This window comes from Hyla sarda, chromosome 8 (genome assembly GCF_029499605.1).
Source record: "Hyla sarda isolate aHylSar1 chromosome 8, aHylSar1.hap1, whole genome shotgun sequence".
In the NCBI taxonomy this organism is placed as follows: domain Eukaryota; kingdom Metazoa; phylum Chordata; class Amphibia; order Anura; family Hylidae; genus Hyla; species Hyla sarda.
This window is the reverse complement of record NC_079196.1, coordinates 38085801-38112499: the sequence shown is the minus strand read 5'-3', so window position 1 is coordinate 38112499 and position 26699 is coordinate 38085801. Positions and strand designations below refer to the sequence as shown.

At 42.0% G+C, this 26699-nt stretch overlaps 1 protein-coding gene across 1 annotated transcript; it reads left to right on the top strand.

The window, feature by feature from the left end:
* Window positions 1-306: 306 nt before the first annotated feature.
* CYTIP (cytohesin 1 interacting protein) lies at window positions 307-26699 on the top strand. Its single transcript, XM_056534404.1, has 9 exons — window positions 307-443; window positions 2450-2666; window positions 9577-9632; window positions 13052-13106; window positions 14082-14178; window positions 15300-15393; window positions 16572-16638; window positions 20212-20278; window positions 25613-26699. Exons 2-9 carry the CDS (start codon window positions 2493-2495, stop codon window positions 26086-26088), a joined length of 1086 nt encoding a protein of 361 aa, XP_056390379.1. The 5' UTR covers window positions 307-443; window positions 2450-2492; the 3' UTR covers window positions 26089-26699.

Here is a 26699-nt window from a genome sequence, read left to right as displayed (position 1 = left end):
TGTCCTGTATTAGCCGCGGGTCCCGGCCGTTGATGGCTGCAGGGACCACTGCGATAGGGGTGTATTCGCCGTATAAAACGCACCGACTTTTTCCCCCCAGTTATGGGGAAGAAAAAGTGCGTCTTATACGGTGAAAAATACGGTAAATTAATAATTTACTGTATATTCTCATTTTTGTGACTTTTGAGAATTCTGGGGCGAGACAGATACCCTCCTGAATACCTCTGCCTGGACAAGATAAATGACTTGTCATTAAACAGACATAACTTAGTAGCTGTATCTGATGTCTCCATCGAAGGACGAAATGGACACACCGCCTATTCACTAGGACGGTGAGAAATTGTGTGGATATGAAGGGTGAAGAGGAAGCGTGGTCTCAGAGTGAGAAGCACATCTGCAATAAGAAGAAAAAGGAAGAACGTCATATTTATCAGCTGGGCAAGGTAAGAAAGAAAAGAGGAAGCACAAACACGAAAATGGTTTGAACCAATGGGCAGAGTTTTAGCTAAAGTAGTTTTGAAAAACAACTTAAAATAAACAACTTCCATATCAACCGAACAAAACAAATGCATTTGAAACTGTGCCACATATCAGGTTGGTACATTAAAGGAGGATTTTAGGACTAGGAAAGGATATATGTAAATGGGTTACCAACTGGCTCATTGATAGGAAGCAGAGGGCTGGAATTAATGGAACTTAATCCAGTCGGGTCACAATTACTAGTGGAGTACCACAGGGGTCAATATTGGATCCCGGTCTTTTTTAATTTGTTTACTAATGCTCTGTGGGATTTCATATTTCAATGCTAAGCCCTATAAACCATAGAAAAGGATAATATTATAGATGGCTTTGGGACAGAGAGAGGATCGGGCAGAGTATTGGTAAATAAGGCATGTAAGGCTAGGCACTTGGAAACAAAAAAAACATTGGATAAACTGCTACTAAAAAGGACGTATGGGTACTGGTGGACAGTAAACTCAATTTGATCGGCGCCAAATTGCCCCCGATGTAATATAGAAAATGCAGATTTGGTACATATGATGTGGGGATGTAATAAGATTCAAATATCATGGGAACAAGTTTATAGGAAGATCGAAGGAAACTTGGGGGTGAAACTAAAATATGACATGATGACAGCAGTAATGGGATTAGAAATTAGAAGTAATAAAAAATTAATTACCAAACTTTTTGGTTTAACAAAAATTTTGATCCTTAGGAAATGGTTTGCACCTAAAGCCCCATATATTGAAGAATGGATTAATATTGTGGATAAAGTTTGAAAATATGAATCTATATATTATAGAAAAAGTAAAGCGTAGAGAATAATAAAGAATGGGAGAAATGGAAATAAAAAGGGGGGAAGGTTTTAGGGGGGGATGGGAGAGTAGGAATAGGGCTGAGGGAAAACATAAGAATAACTATGTTATGTTTTATATGAATGTATAGTGATATTTGTATGTTTTCTTTAAAAAAAAAAGTAACAAAAAAATATATATAGAATCCTTATTTTTTTCCTTTATAAAAAAATATATATATTTATATCAACATATTATTAAAGGAGTAGTCCAGCGCACACTTTTTTCATTTTATCCCGTCCGGGCTGCAAAATAAAAGAAAACACACTTTCTCTTACCTGCCAACGAGCCCCCGGAGCTCCGGTACAGGTGTTCGGTCCCCGGGCTGTATTCTTCTTACTTCCTGTTAGCCCGACACGTCACACGGAGCTTCAGCCTATCACTGGCCGAGGCGGGACATCGCTGAGGCCAGTGATAGGCTGAAGCTCCGTGTGACGTGCCGGGCTAACAGGAAGTAAGAAGAATACAGCCCGGGGACCGAACACCTGTACCGGAGTGTATCGGAGCTCCGGGGGCTCGTTGGCAGGTAAGAGAAAGTGTGTTTTCTTTTATTTTGCAGCCCGGACGGGATAAAATGAAAAAAGTGCGCGCCGGACTTCTCCTTATTAAAATTAATTGCTTAAAATTGTATTAATTGAATTCAGTAACTGTGGAGCTTTCTTACCTGTGGTTTAGATGGGGGGTGGAGGGGGGACGGGACAAAAAGAAAGTGCAATGATCAGCCTGTTATAATGATTTACATCTGCCCCATCTTCTATACACTGTGGGGGCAGTTACTAGGAAACTAACTAGCCTAATTTACTAAATATTTTTGGAGAGTGGGAGGAAACCCCCATCTTATTTCTCCTTTTGTGTGTCATTTTTGTAATGAGTTTCTAGAAATTCTTTTGCAATCTTCCTGTACGCACATTTTTTTTTATCAATGTTTCTCATTGTGTCAAGTTTAAGAAGAACCTGTTGTGCAAGGGTTAATGCAGACATACAATGCTGCTCTGGTATCACAAAAGATTTACGTGTTTTACATAGGAAACCACAAGCAGTATATTTCCGTTCTCATTTACTGCAGCCGATGTATTTTCTCTTTTTTTAAGCAGATATGAAATTTCTGTGAAGGGGGTCGACTGACAGACCAGCATCATGTCTACCATGAGGCCCAGGAAACGGGACATGTGTGGATCTCAGCTGGAAAACCTTGTTCTTAGCAATTTCGGGGAGTGTTCCAAAACATTGTGGACTAATGGCATGGACGGTTGTAGAGGAAGCCATAGCTTGGCAGGGGCTTTAGCAACATTACCACGCACCCACAAGCAGGTAGGTGAATTCTATATACTGTAAGAGATAAAATCTTATTTTTACTACATGGGCTATACTATATTGGATAAAGCAAATTACAAGGGACAAGATAAATATAACAAATAAGAAAAATGTAAGAAAATATAACATGGACAAAATGAAAAAAGTCTGATTAAAAAGTATTACCAATGTGGGGTTTGCATTTGTTGACTTTATGGTAAAGTTTCTCTACCCAATGCACCAAAACACCAGTAGATGTACGTATCTGAATTTAGTTAATCAAGTTGTTAGTAATTCTATTTATCATGTTTCCTATATATTTTACTGTGATACCAGGTAAGTACAAATGTTACAACCAAAGGTTTCTACATGAAGATACATACGGACCAATCCTCTTACAAGACAACACAAAAGTTTTCAGCAAACTTTAGTCTTTTTAGTGCCTGGTGGTTATGGTGAAGGATGGATACACAAGGTCAAGGAAGGTCTTTATTGTTTCTTTTACTTACAGATGAGAATTTTAAGCGGGTTTATCATCAGATTATGCTGCCATTGGGTCAGGTCTGCTATCATAGTAGCCGAAACCACAAACAAAACTACTATTGTACTTTATGGCTACCAGGAGTAATTAAAAAATACACTGGACACATAAGGGGAGATTTATCAAAATCTGTGCAGAGAAAAAGCGGAGCAGTTGCCAATAGCAACCGATCAGACAGGTCCCCCATTTGGGAGGTGCCACGCTGTCTCAGAGAGGTTCTTGATGGAACAACTAAGCAAGTACACAGGTACTTAATCACATCTCTTTTTACGTTACATTACAACTTTGCATACAACAGTTCTGACCTACGGTCCTCCAGGCCTTGACCAGCAGCAGTTCTAAATTCACTTATCAGCATGCATTGTATTATAGGAGGAAACTGGAGGGAACTCACACAAACACAGTGAGAACATATGAACTCATTGCAGATTTTGTCCTGGTGGGATTAGATGGGATTAGGACCCCAGCACTGCAAGACAACAGTGATTACCACTGAGCCACTGTGGTGTCCAGTGCTACTCTCTCTAGTAGCTTAAAGGGGTACTCTGCCCCTAGACATCTTATCCCCTATCCAAAGAATAGAGGATAAGATGTCTGATCACGGGGGTCCCGCCGCTTGGGACCCTCGAGATCTTCTTGCTGCACGCAGCATTCATTTAGAGCATCAGGTGCAGCTCCGGAGGCAGATGACATCACAGCCATGCCCGCTCATTATGTTATGGCCACGCCCCCTCAATGCAAATCTATGGGAGGGGACGTGATGGCCATCACGCCCCCTCCCATAGACTTGCATTGAGGGGGCGTGCCCGTGACATCACGAGCCTCTGCCCAACATCGCCAGTCATCTGGCAAGGAGCGAAGTTCTCTCCATGCACCAGATGTCTGGGGTGCCGCAGCCGAGTTCACGGGGGTCCCCAGCAGCGGGACCCCCACGATCAGAAATCTTATCCCCTATCCAAAGGATAGGGTATTAGGTGTCTAGGAGTGGAGTAACCCTTTAAACTGAGCGGCAGACTTTTCCTCCTCCAAGATCCTGGCACCTTATGTCACTCACTTTTTTTTTTTCGGTGTCACTTGTTATGAATTCACAGACCCAACAATTGGTGCAAACACCTGCCACTCCCAGGCATCTTATACATAAGCCAGGTTGCCACTTTCAGAACTGAAATCTTTCCAGGTGCCAAAGCAACCCAATGTGACCTGCGTCTGCATACAGAAGAAACTGCATTTAGAACACCATAAAATCACAGTAAGCCATGAATTTTATTTGTAAAACACACATATAAAACTCACACTGTTCTATATATATATCTAAGATAGAGAGATAGAGCAACTGTGCACATCCTATCTTCTAAAACATTTTTAAAATTCTGTTCATTTCTTTAGAACCACGAGAAGCCTACTCAATGCCTTGCAGGCAGATGGCAATGGGGTTACAAGTGCTTAATATGGACACCTTAAATGCATTTTCTTAACAAAAAAAATTAACATTTTATAGGTCTTGATGAAAAAAATAAAGCTTGCTTTTTCTTGTACAGACTCTACAGCAGTGATTCTCAACCTTGGCTACAAGTACCCCCAGGGGGAATTAGCAGTTCTCCAGGGGGTACTTGAAAAAAATCAGTAATGGCAGCCACAGCCACTGGTTACTGGTCTGGACCACATTAAAAGAAATGGAGGGCGGAGCGGAGCAGGAGGACAGCAGAGGGGAAGCGCGGGCACTGGGCTGCTGCGGCAGGAACTACCATCAGCTTTGTTTCTCCCCTGCCGCTGCAGATCGGGGACCTACTGCTATGCGCCATACAATAAGTCCCCATGACCAGAGGTGCAGTGGAGCCCCAAAGCGGGACAGTATAGTGGCCTACAACTAAATATGGGGGCAGTTTGGGTGCCTACAACTATATTTGGGGGCACAGAGGGGGCATAACAACTTAATGGGGATGTAAAGCCGGTACTATTACTGCGTGTGACAATAAACATGGGGAGTTTGTAAATAGGTGGGTATTGTACTGCAGAAAGGAGCCTAAAATGTTTGCTTGGCTGGTTCTGTGGAGGGGAGAGGAACAGGGGGCCTGTTATAGAGGAAAATAAAACATATGAATTATACTATAATCATTACAAAATGTCTCTAATATGGGCGTACAATTTTTTGGGAATAGGCTGTCAAAGGGTACTAAGGCAAAAAAGGCTGAAAACCACTGCTCTACAGGGTCCTGCAGTAAACTTCATCGGAGTGGCTTTTTCTTATCAGCCTTTCTGTCCCTTCTAAAAAGAACTTCTGATCTCATTCATGACCACATCAAAGTTGACCATTAATCTGATCATGTCATAAATCAGAAGTTGGCTCAAGAAAGATAAGAAGATCGAATGGGAAACCCATTAGGATTTTACTGCTAACATGATCCTGTAAACTCAGTACATGGGAAAGTAAACTTGTTTTGCCCCTCTGCCCCTTTATACTGTAGCTGAATGCCAAGTCCTTCAGGCCTCCACCTTGCCCACTGACATCTATTGATCCACGGAAGACATTATCTAACTGAAAATACATGTACAATATTCATCAAACTGGACAAAGCCATTGTACCACTGCATTCCATTCAGGATATGACATCCTAATTTAATTTAATAATTTAATACCACATAAAACTACCATATAAACTTCTTTTATTGAAAATAATATAGAAACATTTTTTAAACTCTTAAAGATTGGTGGTAGGAGATAAAATAACCAACACTGCTTGTTCCCCTGCTGCCACCACCCCCGTTGTCACAGAACTCCGGTCTCGCTGCACACCACTTCTGGCATCAAAGTTGGCACAATTGTCCACTCAGCCAATCAGTGACCATTGGTTATTTTGCTTTTTTTATCACCTACCTGAGAAGAATTATATAAAAACTACTCCCTGGAATGACCCTTTAGTACAAACATACTCTAAAAGTTTTGCGTACACAGACCGTGTCTCCAACTACAAACAAACTTAGAGTGTCCTGAAGTCAGGGGAACACATTTACTGAAAAATATATTAGTTCAAGGACTTAAAGGGTAACTCTCATTAAAATAAATTTTTGCTATTGCACTCCTTATGGTAAATAAAAAATATTTCTAATATACTTTGTTTTAAAAAAAAAAAAGAAGTTTTCTATGTTTTATTTGTGCTTAAAAAAGCTCAAGAGCACATTTTCCCCCATCTTATACACAGACTTAGGACCGAAGTCCAAACACAGGAAGTGCAGCCTGGAGTGCTGAGGGGGGAGCGGTGTCCAGCCTCATCCAATCATAGCTCCTCTCACACTTAACTATACTGTTGGTTGGACACACACCCCCCTCAGCACTCCAGGCTGCACTTCCTGTGTTTGGATCTAGAAAACTTCATTTGTTTTAACCAAAGTATATTAGAAATCTTTTTTATTTACCATAAGGAGTACAATAGCAAAAAATTTTTTAATGAGAGTTACCATTTAAGAAATTATTTGTAAAAATAAGTGCAAAAAAAGCCATTTGTTGCCTTCTCTAAGGAGATGTTCACATCCGGGTTTGAACACCTGTCAGGAGCTTCTGTTACAAGTTCTGTTTTTAATAGAAAAAATAGCGTCACCTTCAGCATTTATGTCATTTTGTTTTAAAGCTATGAACATTTCGACTGAGCCAGATCCTCAGACTACTGCTACGCTGGTGGCCTAGTCCCCATTCTGCAATAACCACCATCCAGCCCGAACCTTCTCATCCTGTGCTCTTACTGCTTCCTCCTCCAATGCTATGTTTGCCCTGGTCTATAGGGTGTGCACGCTCTCTCTTATAGTGATTGGTATAGTGGTTGTGCTTACATCCAAAACCTATTCCCACCTGTCCTGACCTATTTAAAGGGGTTATCCAGGAAAAAACTTTATATATATATATATATATATATATATATATATATATATATATATATATATCAACTGGTTCCAGAAAGTTAAACAGATTTGTAAATTACTTCTATTAAAAAATCTTAATCCTTTCAGTACTCATGAGCTTCTGAAGTTAAGGTTGTTCTTTTTTGTCTAAGTGCTCTCTGATGACACGTGTCTCGGGAACCGCCCAGTTTAGAAGCAAATCCCCATAGCAAACCTCTTCTAAACTGGGCGGTTCCTGAGACACGTGTCATCAGAGAGCACTTAGAAAAGAACAACCTTAACTTCAGAAGCTCATAAGTACTGAAAGGATTAAGATTTTTTAATGGAAGTAATTTACAAATCGTTAAATACTGTTAAATAGTTGTAACAGAACAACAAGTGTGGACCCGCTGTGCTACCGAACCGGTTTGGCTATGGGACACGCTTGAGGGTAGAATCTAAGTACCCTGTATGTTTTCACCCTTCATCCCAATCCAGAATGTGGAAGCTGGACCTCGTTGATAGAGGGTACCGGGTCGTTTTCCAAGTGTGGCCTAGTGGACCACAAGGAACTGGTTCAAGGCCCCAAAGAATCAGTCTATGTAGGCCTTAGTCCAGACATGGTTTGTGGGAAGACAGCAGAGTAATAAAGTCAGGAACGGGTAGGAGGATTGTGGTAGGAGGCATATGTTCATAGTGTGCAGTGCCGGTCACTACAGTACACAAGGGTCAGGTAAAGGCAGAGTCAGAAGTTCAGGTACAGGTCAGAACATAGGATAACAGTATAGAATCACTGGTGATACAAAGAGGTTTTTGCTATAGAAAACCAAATAGTTGTTTAGGCATCATAGCTGGTGAGGCAGCCTTAAAGGGGTTATCCAGGAAAAAAGTTTATATATTTATATATATATATATATATATATATATATATATATATATAGATCAACTGGTTCCAGAAAGTTAAACAGATTTGTAAATGACTTCTATAAAAAAATCTTAATCCTTTCAGTACTCATGAGCTTCTGAAGTTAAGGTTGTTCTTTTTTGTCTAAGTAATCTCTGATGACACGTGTCTCGGGAACCGCCCAGTTTAGAAGCAAATCCCCATAGCAAACCTCTTCTAAACAGGGCGGTTCCTGATACACGTGTCATCAGAGAGCACTTAGAAAAGAACAACCTTAACTTCAGAAGCTCATAAGTACTGAAGGGATTAAGATTTTTTAATGGAAGTAATTTACAAATCTGTTTAACTTTCTGGAGCCAGTTGATATATATATATATATATATATATATATATATATATATATATATATATATATATATATATATATATAAAGTTTTCCTGGATAACCCCTTTAAGGCTGCCTCACCAGCTATGATGCCTAAACAACAATTTGGTTTTCTATAGCAAAAACCTCTTTGTATCACCAGTGATTCTATACTGTTATCCTATGTTCTGACCTGTACCTGAACTTCTGACTCTACCTTTACCTGACCCTTGTGTACTGTAGTGACCGGCACTGCACACTATGAACATATGCCTCCTACCACAATCCTCCTACCCCCGTTCCTGACTTTACTACTCTGCTGTCTTCCCACAAACCATGTCTGGACTAAGGCCTACATAGACTGATTATTTGGTGCCTTGAACCAGTTCCTTCTGGTCCACTAGGCCAGCATCTATCCACACTTGGAAAACGACCCGGTACCCTCTATCAACGAGGTCCAGCTTCCACATTCTGGATTGGGATAAAGGGTGAAAACATACAGGGTACTTAGATTCTACCCTAAAGCATCTCCCATAGCCAAACCGGTTGGGTAGCACAGCGGGTCCACACTTGTTGTTCTGTTACAACTATTTAACAGTTCTTACAGAACATAAGACTTGCCCCTAAGGATATTTACACGTATTTTGTCTTCAGAAGGGGTATGTAGGTAAAAAATGAGTTTGTACAAATGTTATGTAATAAAAATGCTTAACGTGCATAAAATATGGTAAGAACCTGTTCACCTGAAACGACAATGGAGTGTCCTCTCAGGTTGGTCTTCAGATGTGACAAGGCTTCTTTACTGTAACAGTAGTGAAGATGTGGAACAATTACTACAGGAGCTGGTTTGAATAGAAAAGTTGACATTCCTCTCACATAGAACTCCTTATGTTTAGAACCTCGTCTTTAAAGGGGTAGTCCCATGCCCCAGCGTTCTGAACATTTTGTTCAGAACACTTGGAGTGGACGGCCGTGATCGTGATGCCATGGCCACGTCCATCATGATGTCACACCACACCCCCTCCATTCATGTCTATGAGAGGGGGCGTGGCGGTTGCCACGCCCCCTACCATAGACATGAATGGAGGGGGTGTGGTGTGACGTCACGATCACAGCCACCCGCTTCAAGTGTTCTGAACAAAATGTTTAGAACACTAGGGCACAGGAGTACCCCTTTAATTCTCAAGATCTCAGAATATTCCAACTATCACCGCTGAGTAACTGATAGAGTTTCCATTCTTTACAGCTTTCCAAGTCAAGATCAAATTCACTGGTTGACTCAACACTATCAGAACCGAACAGGTTGGTGTTAAGATTTCTCATTATATAATTATATTTAAAAAAATGGGTAATAAAGGTATGCAGTTTCTCCTATTTTGCATATTTTTGACATGTATATTCAAGGACATTCATGATGATTTAGTAAACATCTATAATAGTAACGTTTTTGTTGTTTTTGATGGGTTTCATCATTGGGCTGTGGAAATGCTGTCAGAGACAGTTCTACCCAAACTGCGTATGTAATTCTCCACGATTCTAAGCTCCATTACAAAACAAAAGTACGAATTACTAACACATTGTGCAAGTAAAATTGTTGCGGTGAAACCTGTCAAAGAATGTTCTTCCCAATTTGTCACAAAAGTCTATAAGGCTGCATTCACACCACGTTTTTGCAATATAGTTCCCGTATACGTTTTCAATGTGAAAACCGTATGGAACCGTATTGAAAACCGTACGCATTGACTCTACATTGAAAACCGTATGCCAAACGATGCATCCGGTTGTGTCCGTTTTGCATCCTGTACAGTTTTGTCAGTTTTTTCTCCCGTAACCAAAACTGTAATCTAACACGTTTTTTGGTCCGGGTGAAAAACTGTATTAAACCGTATACGTTTTTCTTTTTTTACATGGGAGTCAATGGGAACCTTACAGAACCGTATGTGCGTACGGTTCCATCCGGTTTTCACCATACGGTTTTTGACTTTGCAGTTTTTCTTGGAATTTCAATCAAACAAGTGAAACTTTATTCAAAATGGAGTGGCAAGTTAAAAACGTATACTTTTTTTCTCAAAAAACGGATGCAACCAGACATCATTTTTCAAACCGTATACAGTTTTTAACTGTATACAGGTTGAAATTTGTACACACGGTTTGATACAGTTTAGTCCGGTTTTGAGGAATCCGTTTTTCATCAAAAACCTGACACGGGAACTGTATTGCAAAAATGTGGTGTGAATGCTCCCTCAGGAAGATTTATCAAAACCGGTCAATAGCAACCAATCAGATCCCTTCTTTCATTTTTAAAAGGGCCTTGGAGAAATGAAAGAAGTGATCTGATTGGTTGCTATGGGAAACTGGTCAACTTTTCATCTACTCAGGTTTTGATAAATCCCCCCCATGTCAACATTTCAAGCTGTGGATTTTACAGGGGGCATTGGAACAACAAATAAGGAGGCCATTACTGGTAACATACCCTAACCCTGGACAGCCCATAGTTTGTTGCCCTCTCTCACCCCCTCCTTATTTAATGAATGGGAGAGCAACAGATATACACTACCCTCCCCCAGTAAGATTGTTACTAGAGCACTAATTGTAGATATTGGGAACTCTTAAAATGGGTAAAATGCGTGCCCAAGCCAGGGAAAGGTCTTATAGGCCCCAATGTAAGTCCTACATCTATGGTATGTACACCGAAATGTGTACCTGTATATTCAATGTTCTACCAGCATGCATTAGCTGTTCTACTGGCATGCCAGTCTCTAAACCCCATGGGCTACTTCAACATTGGTGCCAACAATGTAAATGACTTTATGGCTGCCATTGTGTGCAAGCAATAGTTTTAATAGCCACACAGTTATCATACACACATGAATGGAGTTCTTATTGTTCTTAGAGTGCGTGTATAATGGAAATAAATTATGTCAGTTGCAATGGTAGATCACATGCGTAAAACAACCTGCGGGCCACATCAAGCCCACCGTGTCATTTTTTTTTTGGTCCACGATGTCTCATCCTTACCTTGCAGGCCACAAAAATGCTGGATGTCTGCTGGATTATATAATGCAAATGCAGGGGTTGCAGCCATTGTTTGTCAGAGGGGCGGAGCAAGCACATGCGCAGTGGATGTAGAAGATGCACCTAGCGCTGGGCGGAGGGGGCAGTATCAGCCATCTGGAACTGTATCTTCTTGGACAGAAGTGGTATATGGAGGCAGTGTGTGTGTGTGGTGGGGGTCCTAACTACTGGGGTAAGCTTGTGGGGGTATAGGGTATATGGGGTGTAGCTGTGCAGTGATGAAAGGGTGCTGGTTTAACCCTTAACTATCATGACGCCAGGGTGAGGGCCCCTCTTTATATGCTTGTCCTACCGCCACCCGTCCCAAGAGCGATAGGGAGGGATAATAAATGATTGTCCACAACCGGAGGTTTCAGAAAACTGTCTGAACTTTTACTGCAGGTTTTATGCAGAATCAAACAGGAACAGTCTTTGTACAATCAGAGTCTATGAGGATCCTGGCTATTAGCTAGGACCTTGTGAATTTTAAGCTCAGGAGATTTATATGCGCTGTTCCGCTGGATTTAGGGGATTGAGTTTAGGTCCAGCAGTCACGCAGACTTTAGCGGGGAGTTGTATTATAACTCACGGGTTGGTATTATCAGGCTTCGGCCTGGTCTTGTCTTTGAAAGTTGCGCGGATCTACTCTCTCTGCTAGTCCGGAACCCAAGAGATACGCTGCTTGCTTTGCAGCTCAGGAGCAAGAGAGCGAGGATTGGCTGGCAGCTCCCTTATATGGGCAGGGGCTGGCCTTGAGCTCATTGGTCCATACCATCTGTCATTCACTTTACACAAGGGATTATGCTCTAGACATGTGACCACACACGTGACCTAGGAAGGTCCTTTAACATACCTTAAGAGAATTAACATTAGTCACATGACTTAAGGTCCTGTGATACTATATACAATTAAATATACACACAAACATAACAAAATTGAAGAAGGAAGAGGTGACTAGGGGCTATCCCACCAGGAGCACCCTACTGGAACAAAGTAACTCTGACTTTGGGGACCACCACACAAGGTACGGTATACCATCCGGTACCGGGACACCACACTACTATATGGGAGCAATGTAGGGGACCTAACTACTATATGGGGCCAGTGTGGGGCACCTAACTAGTATATGGCAGCTATTTGGGAGTTGTAACTACTATATGTGGGTAACATGAGAGGGTCCTAACTACTATATATTGGGGGCAGTGTGAGTGGTCCAACTACTATATAAGGGCAGTATGGGGGTCCTAACAACTATATCGGGGCAGTAACTAATATACAGGCAAAGTGTTATGGGCCTAACTTCTATATGGCGGCAGCATGTGGGGCCTAATATCTATATGGGGGGAGTATGAGGGGCCTAACTACTGTATGGGAGCACAGATGGGGCCTAGCTACTATATGGGGGTAGTGTGGGAACTACTACACAGGTATGGGAGCACAAGTCCTGCATCCCCCCCCCCGGCTGTAGAAATTCTGCAGGGCTGTACAGGGATTGCCATCTCCTGCATTGATTCCTGTCCCCACAGGAGCTCACAATCTAAAGTCCAAATGAATCAGTATATTTTGGATTGTGGGAACGAGTATATGGAGGAAAACCAACGCGACATACTACTATACTCTAGATTGATAAATATATATTTATGTATATTATGTGTTTTGTGTTCCAGGAGAGTTGTAGTTATCACGAAACATGACAATGAACCATTTGGATTTGAAATTCAGGTAAATTCAAAAGAGGTGTCTGCAAATCTATGCAAATCTAATGTAGAATATAAGCATAGTGGCGATTGTGTGTAGTTTATATATATATATATATTATATTATGTTGTATGCTATCATTACACCCGTCTGTTAAAAGAAATAGGTCCAAAATGCTGATTTATTTTCTTCTACATTTTTAGAATTTTTTTCTTCAGACCTTGCCGTGTACTGTTTTATTTGTGACTTTAATGAATAAACAGTATAAAGCTTCCCCTTAGTGGTAGATACAGGGAACTACATTTGTATCATCTACATCAGTGTTTCCCAACCAGAGTGCCTCCAGCAGTTGCAACACTACAACTCCCAGCATGCCCGGACAGCCAAAGGCTGTCCGGGCATGCTGGGAGTTGTAGTTTTGAAACAGCTGGAGGCACCCTGGTTGGGAAACACTGATCTACATCAATGTTTGTGCAGGGGATTTGTTGCTCTGTATTTGAAAACAGCTTCTGTAACTATAAAAATGCTTGAAATTATCGAACAATGTCAGAACAAAAAAATATAATGTGATTTATAGAGCGGCCTTATAGTAAGGGCCTACAGTACATGGTCAGGGTTAGGTACTGAGTAGAGATGAGCCAACTTACAGTAAATTCGATTCGTCACGAACTTCTCGGCTCGGCGGTTGCTGACTTTTCCTGCATAAATTAGTTCAGCTTTCCGATGTTCCGGTGGGCTGGAAAAGGTGGATACAGTCCTAGGAAAGAGTCTCCTAGGACTGTATCCAACTTTTCCAGCCCAGCGGAGCACCGGAAAGCTGAACTAATTTATGCAGGAAAAGTCATCAACTGCCGAGCCGAGAAGTTCGTGACGAATCAAATTTACTGTAAGTTCGCTCATCTCTAGTACTGAGGAACATATTCTTTTTTTTTTTCTGTGGGCTCTGACGGGTACACTTTAACACAATCTCTGTTTTTTTGTTCATGCTTTGAATTGCAGACATACAAGCTACAGCTGCCTTATGGGACAGACACGAGGACATACGTGTACAAAGTGCATAAGGACAGCCCATCCGAAAATGCTGGATTGAAAGCCGGTCAGTGCCCCCCACCTTCATCCCTTAGCCATCGTGGAAAATCATGTAAAATTGGCCATAAGTCCCCATTGACATGGTAGAATTTCCAAGAGGAATAGGGTAGAAAAATTCTGCTCGGAAATTCTATTGCAGCAGACTCCCATTCTTTTCAATAGGATTCTGCTGCAGCATGCACAAATTTGATTTTGTCACAGAAATTCCGATTCTGGCCGTGCCAACTCTTTCTGCAGAACCCTCTCAGAAATGCATTGCCGTCTATGGAGATGGCACAATTCCAAGTGGTCCTAGCGAAGGCATATTCAGCCGGCGACTGCAAGTATCCGCCCAGATAGACACTCTGCCATATAAACATACCCTTAGGAAAAAGCGACTCTCGTGAAAAATGTCAAATTGACCACATATTTAGATTTGACCGCCATACACATTCACAGGCCAGGGATAGTAAATGTAGCGAGTGCAAGTGGCGATGCATACAGAATCACCGCTGACCTCCAGTAGGTGCGCACATTCACCAGTATGCCGTGTGGCTTAGTGTACAGGAGCAAGGAGGGACTTAAAGGAGTACTCCGCTGCTCAGCGTTTGGAACAAACTGTTCCGAACACTGGAGCCGGCTCCGGGAGCTCGTGTTGACATAGCCCTGCCCCATGACTTCATGTCCTGCCCCTTCAATGCAAGTCTATGGGAGGGGGCGTGACAGCCATCATGCCCCCTCCCACATACTTGCATTGAGGGGGCTGGGCATGACATCATGAGCTCCGTCTCGAGAGTTTGTTCCAAACGCTGAGCAGTGGATTACTCCTTTAAATGGGCACTGTCATCAACTTTTTTTTGTTGATATGTTGTAGTACATATGCACTACAACATATCTCTAATATATTTTCATTATTTATTTTTTTAATTAAAATGTTTTAATTTACGTTTGAAAACCGGCCACTAGAGGTCTCCCTCACATTGTGACTCCCAAATAACTGCAAAAATAAAAAAAAGATTTTGTACCAAGTGGAAACCACCTATAAGCTGCTGTTGATGGATCCATTATGATGTCTCTACTCCCCTTAATCCCTATTTGTTAACACGTTTCTACCCAATGAGAAAATGTATTTTTCTTATATATCTGTAGGGGACATGCTCACTAATATTAATGGAGTCAACATGGAAGGATTTAGTCACCAGCAGACAGTGGAACTCATCCAATCATCGGGAAACTTTCTAAGGTAAGTAATATTAAAGGTGATTCTGCTATTGCACCTACTGCCCAACATACCAATACTGCATTTCCTGATTTTGGATTTCTGCCAGGCCACAAGGAGTCCAAACTCTGTGCAAGAGATGGGGGGAAATGTGCTCTGGACAGTTGGGAGACACCTAGTGGCAGCTTTTTTAAACACAAATAAAACATAGAAAACTTAATTATATTAAACAAAGTACGTAAAACAGATTTTTTATTTACCATAAGGAGTGTAATAGCAAAAATTAGTTTTAATTATAGTGCCCATTTACAGGGTTACTCCACTCCCCTGCATCCGGAACATTGAGTTCCGAACGCTGGGTACGGGCTTCCGTGTTCACGCCCGCCCGCTTGTGACGTCATGCCCCGTGACATCACACCACGCCCCCTCAATGAAAGTCTATGGGAAGGGGACACAATGGCCGTCACGCCCCCTCCCATAGACTTGCATTGAGGGGACGTGACATGACATCACGGAGCAGGGAGTAACGTCACGAGGGGGCGGGCGTGAACACGGAAGCCCATACCCAGCGTTCGGAACTCAATGTTCCGGACACTGGAGAGCGGAGTAACCCTTTAAATGCCACAGTCAGTAGCAACTGACAAATCAACTGATCTAAGTGTTCAGCAGCACCCCGTGAATGTGATTGCGATGTTGACTCTGGGGGCCTAACAAGGCCCCATTCACCTGTGATCGGTGTTGGTCGAACGTTTTTTTGGCTTGATCCCACCATACAAATCAATGTTCGGCTTGCTTAGTGTTCATACGTTGATGAAGAGTTGGAAGACCCCAAAATTAGTCAGTCAGACAACTTTTTTCTAATGTGTATGGGGCCTTTACTATCAGTAAACTGAATAATAGGCCCTGTTCACACTGTTCAGAGGTTTCCATCAAGCTTTCTATTCTTTACAATATTACTACAAGCCCAACAGGCCACAATCCAGTCAATGAGCGGAAGCCATGATAGTAATGTCTCATGATGCTAAAGTCTTATACTGGTAATGGTGAGAAAAAAAATCTGTTGTTAATAAATAAAATTATTGAAATGAAGAGACATTGATGGAAACAATTTAGAGATGGTGTAATAAGAGGTGTTAGTTATGAAGACCATTGTGGCATCTGCTTGTGCTTGTTTCTCTCACGTGAGAATTCTCTCATTGCAGAATTGAAACAGAATATAGTACAAGAATTAGACAAGCTGAACTGCAAGCTAAGCTACTTATCTTAAAGGTATGTTACAGTATATGGTGTATGTGGAAAATGGCAACAAATATTTTTATTATAATGTAGTTTTCCTATGGCTTCATATGGGTTAAAGGGGTACTCCACTGCCCCAGCGTCCAGAACATTTTGTGCGGTCAACGGGGGTTGTAACATCACACCACGCCCCCTCAATGCAAGTCTATTGGAGGGGGAGTGGCAGCCACCACGGCCCTCCAATGACTTGCATTGAGGGGGCGTGGTCATGATGACACGACCCTCCCAGCCCGCACCCAGGGATCGGACGCTTGGAAAGTGGAGTACCCCTTTAAGGGGTTGTCCAATCAGGACAAATTGGATTGAACCACTCTCTATATTTATAGCTTTGTTCACACTTACTACAGTGGTCCTGTAAGTTACAATATGAATTGGTTCCAGGATTAGTGTTGAGCGGCATAGGCCATATTCGAATTCGCGAATATTCGCGAATATATGGACGAATATTCGTCATATATTCGCGAATATTCGCATATTCGTCATATCCTCGTTTTATTTTCGCATATGCGAAAATTCGGGTATGCGAAAATTTACAGATGTGAAAATTAGCATATACAAAATTAGCATACGCGAAATTCGCATATGTGTAAATTTGCATATACTAATTTTCGCATATCCGAATTTTCGCACGCCAGTCTCACACAGTATTATTAGAGCCTTCTTTACACCACACAAGCTGGAAGCAGAGAGGGGTGATCACTGTGATGTGTACTGTGAAGAAAAAAAAACAAAAAAAAAAACGAATATAATTACGAATATATAGCGCTATATTCGCGAAATTCGCGAATTCGCGAATATGCGATATTCGCAAATAATATTCGAATTGCGAATATTCGCGAGCAACACTATCCAGGATGAACATTATATCTTGCAACCATTGGATCTTAAGACCATAACTCTTTGAAAAACTGGTAATCGGTTCAAAGGACTCCTAAATGTCCCAAAATAACAAAAATTTGGATTACAGAAAAATTACAAATGACCTAATACAGATAAAGCCAGTACTTATATACTGCACAAAAGTCATAAAGAGCTGCTAGAAACTATAAATCACTTTATACATTTTGGGACAGGTGCTTTTTTAGGGTCCTGGACAGTACACAGTGTACCGGAGATTAGTGTTGCTCGCGAATATTCGCAATTCGAATATTATTCGCGAATATCGCATATTCGCGAATTCGCGAATTTCGCGAATATAGCGCTATATATTCGTAATTACGAATATAATTTATTTATTTATTTTTTTTACAGTACACATCACAGTGATCACCCCTCTCTGCTTCCAGCTTGTGTGGTGTAAAGAAGGCTGTAATACTACTGTGTGAGACTGGCGTGCGAAAATTCGTATATGCGAAAATTAGCATATGCTAATTTTCGTATATGCGAATTTTCGCGTATGCTAATTTTGTATATGCAAATTTTCACATATGTAAATTTTCGCATGCGCGGATTTTCGTATATGCGAAAATAAAACGAGGAGATAACGAATATGCGAATATCCGCTAATATATGACGAATATTCGTCCATATATTCGCGAATATTCGCGAATTCGAATATGGCCTATGCCGCTCAACACTACCGGAGATACAATATGGAGCCGCCCTCAATGGGTGTCCAAAGGAGCAGCTAGTCTTAGTACAGGTAAAGAGCAGTACCGCACCACACTATAATATAGGGAGGTGCTACTAGATGGCAAATCAGTGCAGGCACTTCAGCAATACAGGGGTTTTACCGAGGAAATGCCCATTCTGATTGGTCGGGTCTTCCACCCATTCACATGAACCACAGATCCAGCTATTTCTGGCACTTTATGTTGCATATGGTTTCAAGTTACAGTGGTCCAGGAAAGAACAATGTACATTAACAATATTATAACCTGAGGCCAATGTAACTTGAGAGATCACTGTATTTGGGTCAGTATTTTTATCCAAAACCAGGAGAGGATCCAAAACATTGAAAAAGGTGCACATTTTTCAATTTTTTTCTTTGTACTCTGGTTTTAGCTAACAATTACTGACCAAAAAACTATGTGTGTCAATAAGGGTGCGGGACAGACATCTATGTGTCATGTCAGTCTGCTGTATAATACCTACTCAATATAATGTTCTAATACAGGGATTTTATGTATCATGACATAAAATACACAGGTAACAATTGTTCTTAAGAAGTATAGACATTTGGCACTCACCATTTCTTCATGATCTTCTTTTTATTATTGCATACTCACAAACATATTCTGGGGTAGACGTACAGGAAGGATACAACAGCCGTTTTGCACATCTTAGTGCTTTATCAGGCCTCAGAGGCCCGATGAAGCATTAAGACGTGCAAAACGGCTGGTACAGCAAAGCTACAGCAGCCGTTTCGCACATGTTAGTGCTTCATCGGGCCTCTGAGGCCCGATGAAGCACTAAGACATGCGAGCCAGCTAGTACAGCAAGGCTACATCAGCCGTTTTGCACATCTTAATGCTTCATCGGGCCTCAGAGGCCCGATGAAGCACTAAGACTTGAGAAACGGCTGGTACAGCAAAGCTACAGCAACTGTTTTGCACATCTTGATGCTTCATCGGGCCACGGTGGCCCAATGAAGCACTAAGACGTGCGAAACGGCTGGCACAGCAAGGCTACAGCAGCCGTTTCGCATGTCTTAGTGCTTCTCTGGGCCTCTGAGGCCCTATGAAGCACTAAAATGTGCGAAACGGCTGGTACAGCAAGGCTACAGCAGCCATTTTGCACATCTTAGTGCTTCATTGGGCCTCTGTGGCCCGATGAAGCACTAAGACGTGCGAAACAGCTGGTGCAGCAAGGCTACATCAGCCGTTTCACATGTCTACAATGCTTCATCGGGCCTCAGAGGCCCAATGAAGCACTAAGACGTGCAAAACGGCTGCTGTAGCCTTGCTGTACACCCCCCCCTTTACATCTACCCCAGAATAGGTATGTGAATATGCAATAATAAAAAGCAGAAGTTCATGAAGAAATGGTGAGTGCCGACTGTAATTCTTATGAATAGTATTTCGCTTATCGCTGGACCTGTAGTCAGATCGGTAGTCAACACTTTATCCTTCTATCTACTGAGATCTTCCGCACCGGTTTGGGTGCCGAATTGTGCTGAACTATTAGTCTTTCTTTTTGGACAGATAACATTTGGCTTACAATGAACCCAGCTTTATGCTGATCATTCATCTTTGTAGCATTGCATGACAGTAGTGTGTAGGAAAGCAATATGTCCGCACGCTTTTTTGCTTACTGTGGCTTGTAGATAATTTCCATACTGTAAGCAAAAAGCTCAGTAACCTGCTTTGAGGCCAGCGACTGCCTACCATGTGCGGTAGACTGTGCTGAGGTCTTTCATGTGTGTCTAATTGTATTTAAAAAAAAAAAAAAAGTTTCCACGTTTGCTTTGCGAGGTACTTTCCACACACCGACCATAGATATCTGGTTTCCTGTGCTGCAGGCTCAGTTGTTGTAACTAGTCTTCAATGCTCTTCTTTCATCTAAGACCCTAAACTGAGCAAACTTATCTTTTCCTATCATTTACAGGAAGATTTTCGATCAAAGTGGAAGGAATTACAAAGTACCTTAAGAACAGAACACCAGCTGCTTCACGGTAACTATAATATTTTTATTATAAGTTCTACCCTGCATATTTTTTGTCCTTTTTAATTTATTTGCTATATGTTTAAAGGGATTTCAGCACTTTTTGATTGATAGCTTATCCTCAGGATAAGGCACAATATAGAGGAAGAGCAATTAAAGTAAATGGTAGCTGAGCTGCAGTATCCCGGCTTGGCCACTACACAATTGATGGCGCTGTCTGCATACGGCTCTGTTCACTGTATACATGGGAATCACTGTAGCCAGAGAATGGAATAACTCCATAGTATGAGGATAATTCATGTCCAGAACCACTGCAAAAATCCACTGCATACAACTTAGATGTGCCCTTAGGATTATATTGTTACGCTCAATAATCAGTGGGTTACTGTGCAGTTCTCTTCTTTTTTAAATTTCTTTCCAGTCTGACCACAGTGCTCTCTGCTGACACCTCTGTCCATGTCAAGAACTGTCTAGAGCAGGAGAGGTTTGCTATGGGGATTTGCTCCTACTCTGGACAGTTCCTGACATGGACAGAGGTGTCAGCAGAGAGCACTGTGGTAAGACAGAAAGGAAATTCAAAAAGAAAAGAATTTCCTGCTGAACATACAGCAGTAGATAAGTACTGGAAGGGTTAAAGTTTTAAATAGAAGTAATTTACAAATCTGTTTAACGCTCTGGCACCAGTTGATTAGAAAAAAATTGTTTTTCACCGGAGTACCCCTTTAAGATAGATGACACATTTGTAAAATTCTGAATTATTTATCTCTTTGTACTGGTAGAAAGTAATTGACGGATTTCACCAGAGATCCTCTATTAACCCCTTAAGGACTAACTGCGTACAGGTACGCCTTTGCTCCCTGGTACTTAAGGACCAAGGGCGTACCTGTACGCTCGTGGGAATTTCGGTCCCTGCCGCGCGCCTGGTGGGGACCGGGATGACTGCTGATATTTATCAGCAGGCACCCCGCGCAAATGCCCAGGGGGGGGGGGTCATCAGACCCCCCCATGTCGGCGATCGCCGCAAATCGCAACTGAATTCACACTTGCAATTTGCGGCTATTCCGGGTAATACGGGTCTATGGTGACCCGGTGACCCGGAATATAAGGGGGATCGCGGTTGTCCAAGACACCTACGATCCCCCTGAAGGGATAGGAGTGAGGTGGCAGGGGTGCCACCCCTCCTATCCCTGCTATTGGTGGTCTAGACGCGACCACCAATAGCAGATCTGGGGCGGGGGGCTTTACTTTCGGTTTCCCCGTTCTGCCCACCCACAATAGGCGGGGAAGAACGGGGAAACGACAGAGGACAGGCGCCGACGTCCACTTACCCCGTGGGCAAGGCTACGGGTGACGATCGGTGGAGGAGATCAGAGTCCGACGATGTCGTGCGGCTGGCTCCCTGGATCCGACGGAAGCCGGTAAGTCGCCTAGCAACATCTGGAGGGTACAGTTTGAGACCACTATACAGTGGTCTCTAATCTGTAACCCTCCAGATGTTGCAAAACTACAACTCCCAGCATGCCCAGACAGCTGTTTGGGCATGCAGGGATTTGTAGTTTTGCAACAGCTGGAGGGCCACAGTTTGGAGATCACTGGCAGTGATCTCTAACTTTGGCCCTCCAGATGTTGCAAAACTGCAACTCCTAGCATGCCCAAACAGCAGTTTGCTGTCTGGGCATGCTGGGATTTGCAGTTTTGCAACAGCTGGAGGTCCGCAGTTTGGAGATCTCTAAATTGTACCCCTTCAGATGTTGCAAAACTGCAAATCCCAGCATGCCCAAACAGCAAACAGCTGTCTTGGCATGCTGAGAGTTGTAGTTGTGTACCTCCAGCTGTTGCATAACTACATCTCCCAGCATGCCCAGCGTTGGAGGCACACTGGTTGGTAAATACTGAGTTAGGTAACAGAACCTAACTGAAGGTTTTCCAACCAGTGTGCCTCCAGCTGTTGCAAAAGTACAACTCCCAGCATGCACTGTCTGTCAGTGCATGCTGGGAGTTATAGTTTTGAAACAGCTGGAGGTTTGCCCCCCCATGTGAATGTACAGGGTACATTCACACGGGCAGGTTTACAGTAAGTTTCCTGCTTCAAGTATGAGCTGCCGCAAATTTTTCGCCGCAGCGCATACTCCTAGCGGTAAGTTCACTGTAAACCGACGCCAGTGTGAACGTACCCTAAAAACACTACACTACACTAACACAAAATAAAGAGTAAAACACTACATTTACACCCCCTTACACTGTCCCCCCCCAATAAAAATGAAAAACTTATTGTACGGCAGTGTTTCCAAAACGGATCCTTCAGCTGTTGCAAAACAACAACTCACAGCATTTCCGGACAGCCACTGACTGTCCAGGCATGCTGGGAGTTTAGCAACAGCTGGAGGTACCCTGTTTGGGAATCACTGGCGTAGAATACCCCTATGTCCACCCCTATGCAATCCCTAATTTAGGCCACAAATGCGCATGGCGCTCTCTCACTTCGGAGCCCTGTCGTATTTCAAGGAAACAGTTTAGGGCCACATATGGGGTATTTCCGTACTCTGGAGAAATTGTGCTACAAATTTTGGGTTTTTTTTTCTCCTTTTACCCCTTATGAAAAAGAAAAGTTGTGGTCTACACCAGCCTGTTAGTGTAAAAAAAAAAAAAAAAAAACAGTTTTTTACACTAACATGCTGGTGTTGTCCTTTACTTTTTATTTTCACAAGAGGTTAAAGGAAAACAAAAAACAAAATTTGTAACGCAATTTCTCCTGAGTACAGAAATACCCCATATGTGGATGTAAAATGCTCTGCGGGGGCACAACAAGGCTCAGGAGTGAGAACGCACTATGTACATTTGAGGCCTAAATTGGTGACTTGCACAGGGGTGGCTGATTGTACAGCGGTTATGACATAAACGCAAAAAAATAAATACCCACATGTGACCCCATTTTGGAAACTACGCCCCTCACGGAATGTAATAAGGGGTATAGTGAGCCTTAACACCCCACAGGTGTTTGAAGAATTTTCATTAAAGTTGGATGGGAAAATGAAAAAAAATAATTTTTCACTAAAATGCTGGTGTTACCCTAAATTTTTCATTTTCACAAGGGAAAATAGGAAAAAAGTCCCCCAAAATATGTAGCCCCATTTCTTCGGAGTAAGAACATACCCAGTATGTGGATGTGAAGTGCTCTGCTGGCGAACTACAATGCTCAGAACAGAGGGAGCGCCATCGGAATTTTGAAGAGAAAATTTGTCTGGAATTGAAGGCCATGTGTGTTTACAAAGCCCCCATGGTACCAGAACAGTGGGGGGGGGGAGGGGGCTGGCACATGTGACCCCATTTTGGAAACTACACCCCTCACGTAATGTAATAAGGGGTACAGTGAGCATTTACGCCCCACAGAGGTCTGACAGATTTTTGGAACAGTGGTCCGTGAAAATTTTTATTTTTCATTTGCTCAGCCCACTGTTCCAGAGATCTGTCAAACGCCAGTGGGGTGTAAATGCTCACTGCACCCCTTATTAAATTCTGTGAGGGGTGTAGTTTCCAAAATTGGATCACATGTGGGGGGGTCCACTGTTCTGGCACCACTGGCTTTGTAAACACACATGGCCCCTGACTTCCATTCCAAACAAATTCCCTTTTCAAAAGCTCAATGGCGCTCCTTCTCTTTTGAGCATTGTAGTGCGTCAGCAGAGCACTTGACGTCCACACATGGGGTATTTCCATACTCAGAAAAAATGGGGTTACAAATTTTGGGGGTAATTTCTCCTATTACCCCTTGTAAAAATGTAAAATTTGGGGAAAAACCAGCATTTTAGTGACATTTTTTTTTCATTTACACATCCGAATTTAACAAAAAGTCGTGAAATACCTGTGAGGTGTTAAGGCTCCCTGTACCCGTTGTTACATTCCTTGAGGGGTGTAGTTTCCAAAATAGTATGCCATGTGTTTTTTTTTTTTTGCTTTTCTGGCACCATAGGGGCTTCCTAAATGGGACATGCCCCCCAAAAACCATTTCAGAAAAATTCACTCTCCAAAATCCCATTGTCGCTCCTTCCCTTCTGAGCCCTCTACTGCGCCCGCTGAACACTTGACATCCACATATGAGATATTTCCTTACTCAAAAGAAATTGGGTTACAAATTTTGAGAGGATTTTTTGAGAGGATTGGGTCTACAAGAACATGCGAGTGTAAAAAATGAAGATTTTGAATTTTCTCCTTCACTTTGCTGCTATTTCTGTGAAACACCTAAAGGGTTAACACACTTACTGAATGTCATTTTGAATACTTTGAGGGGGGCAGTTTTTATAATGGGGTCATTTGTGGGGTATTTCTAATATGAAGACCCTTCAAATCCACTTCAAACCTGAACTGGTCCATGAAAAATTCCGATTTTGAAAATTTGGTGAAAAATTGGAAAATTGCTGCTGAACTTTGAAGCCCTCTGATGTCGTCCAAAAGTAAAAACATGTCAACTTTATGATGCAAACATAAAGTAGACATATTGTATTTGTGAATGAAAATATAATTTTTTTAGAATGTCTATTTTCCTTACAAGCACAGAGCTTCAAAGTTAGAAAAATCCAAAATTTTCTATTTTTTCATAAAATTTTGGAATTTTTCACTAAGAAATGGTGCAAGTATCGACAAAATTTTACCAATAACATAAAGTAGAATATGTCACGAAAAAACAATCTCGGAATCACAATGATAGGTAAAAGCATCCCAGAGTTATTAATGCTTAAAGTGAAAGTGGTCAGATGTGCAAAAAACGCTCTGGTCCTACAGTGAAAATAGGCCTGGTCCTCAAGGGGTTAAAGGGTACCTTTCATCAAAAATTTTTTTGATATATTATAGATTAATGTATGCAGAATAACTTTCCAATAGCATGTTATTAAAAAATATTCTTCTTTCTATTTAATTTTCCACTTTGAAAAAATGACCACTAGGGGTCTCCCTACCAGTCCTTTTTTATAGATTTCAGACTCATGCTGGAGTCCTAAATCTCAAACTGCAGCCGGGACACAGACAAACTCAGCACTGCTCCCTGCCAGGAGTTTTTCTGTGTCCCGGCTGCAGTCTGAGATTTAGGACTCCAGCATGAGTCTGAAATCTATAAAAAAGAACTGGTAGGGAGACCCCTAGTGGTCATTTTTTTCAAAGTGGAAAATTAAATAGAAAGAAGCATATTTTTTTAATAACATGCTATTGGAAAGTTATTCTGCACACATTAATCTATAATATATCAAAAGTTTTTTTGATGAAAGGTACCCTTTAGGATTTATCTAACCCAATACTTTCAAGAAATCCTCTGTGTAATAATTTTTTCCTGTTTCTAATTTAATTCATACAGGGAATATAAATGAGAGCAAAATACAGGAAGAACTGGACTGCATTCATTCAAAGATGTTTGGGAATACGGCACCTGGTTCCTTCCTAAACAAACATAGATTTTCTAGCTCGAGCAGCGGAAAGAGCCTGTTAAGCTCCCTTATTCTGAACAGTAATGATGAACTTGGATCAATGTCCGAGCTCGATGAAGACTCTGGAACAGAAGCTAGTTATAGCCGCCAATCTAGTACTGAAGACGACCATATGTATAAATTATATGGACTCCCTTCCATGAGGTCTTCCCTATCTCGTCACAGAAGCATTAGTATGACAAGCAGTGAAAGTGAGTCAATGTCACCGAACTGGGACTCTATTAGTCTATCAAATTTTTTTGGGACATTGCCACGTAAAGGTAGAAGAGGAAGCATCCGAAAGCACCTCCTGAAATTTATTCCTGGTTTGCACAGATCAGTAGAAGAAGAAGACTCTCAGCTATAAATGTAACTTCAATAAAATATCATCAGCATTTATATGAGACGTTACAAAATTTGCTGTATACATACAGTGATACCCTAATTTGGGAGTCATGGACTACTAAAGTAAAAGTGGAAGGTGCTGCTATGAAGCACCTGTGATTCTGACCACAGTTTGGACCTTAGATTGGTTGGACCTAAACTGATCTTGCAACACAATTTGACATACATGTTGTGAATGACATAGGCTGCCCATAGACATTAAAAGGGTTGTCTCATCCATATTCCTAGATGTGGGCAAGTGCCAGCCCACTAAGCCAATCACCGGCCACATCAATGTCCAGCCTCAGCCCATAATTTGATCAGCGGGCCGTCACTTGCCCGCATCCAGGAAGGTGGGGGCCAGAGCGTGCCGGGAACAGATAATAGATAAGAAGGGCCCTGTACAGGGGATCGGGGAAGGGAAGGGGGTCCCAGCAGTCAGATTCCCATTGCTATCAGACACTTATTTCCTATGCTGTGGATAGCAGAAAGTGTCTGATACGTTCAGTTTCCCTGAGAACCCCATTAACTACAAATACTTTTTTACAGTGACATACATATGAGAGAGGGGGCCTAATTTCAAAGCCATGAGTC

Excerpts from the sequence above, each read along its gene's own strand:
- CYTIP (XM_056534404.1), top strand. The coding sequence starts at position 2,493 with ATGTCTACCATGAGGCCCAGGAAACGGGACATGTGTGGATCTCAGCTG. Across the intron at positions 16,639-20,211 it reads CTAAGCTACTTATCTTAAAG|GAAGATTTTCGATCAAAGTG; the intron begins GTATGTTACAGT and ends TATCATTTACAG. Across the intron at positions 20,279-25,612 it reads AGAACACCAGCTGCTTCACG|GGAATATAAATGAGAGCAAA; the intron begins GTAACTATAATA and ends TAATTCATACAG.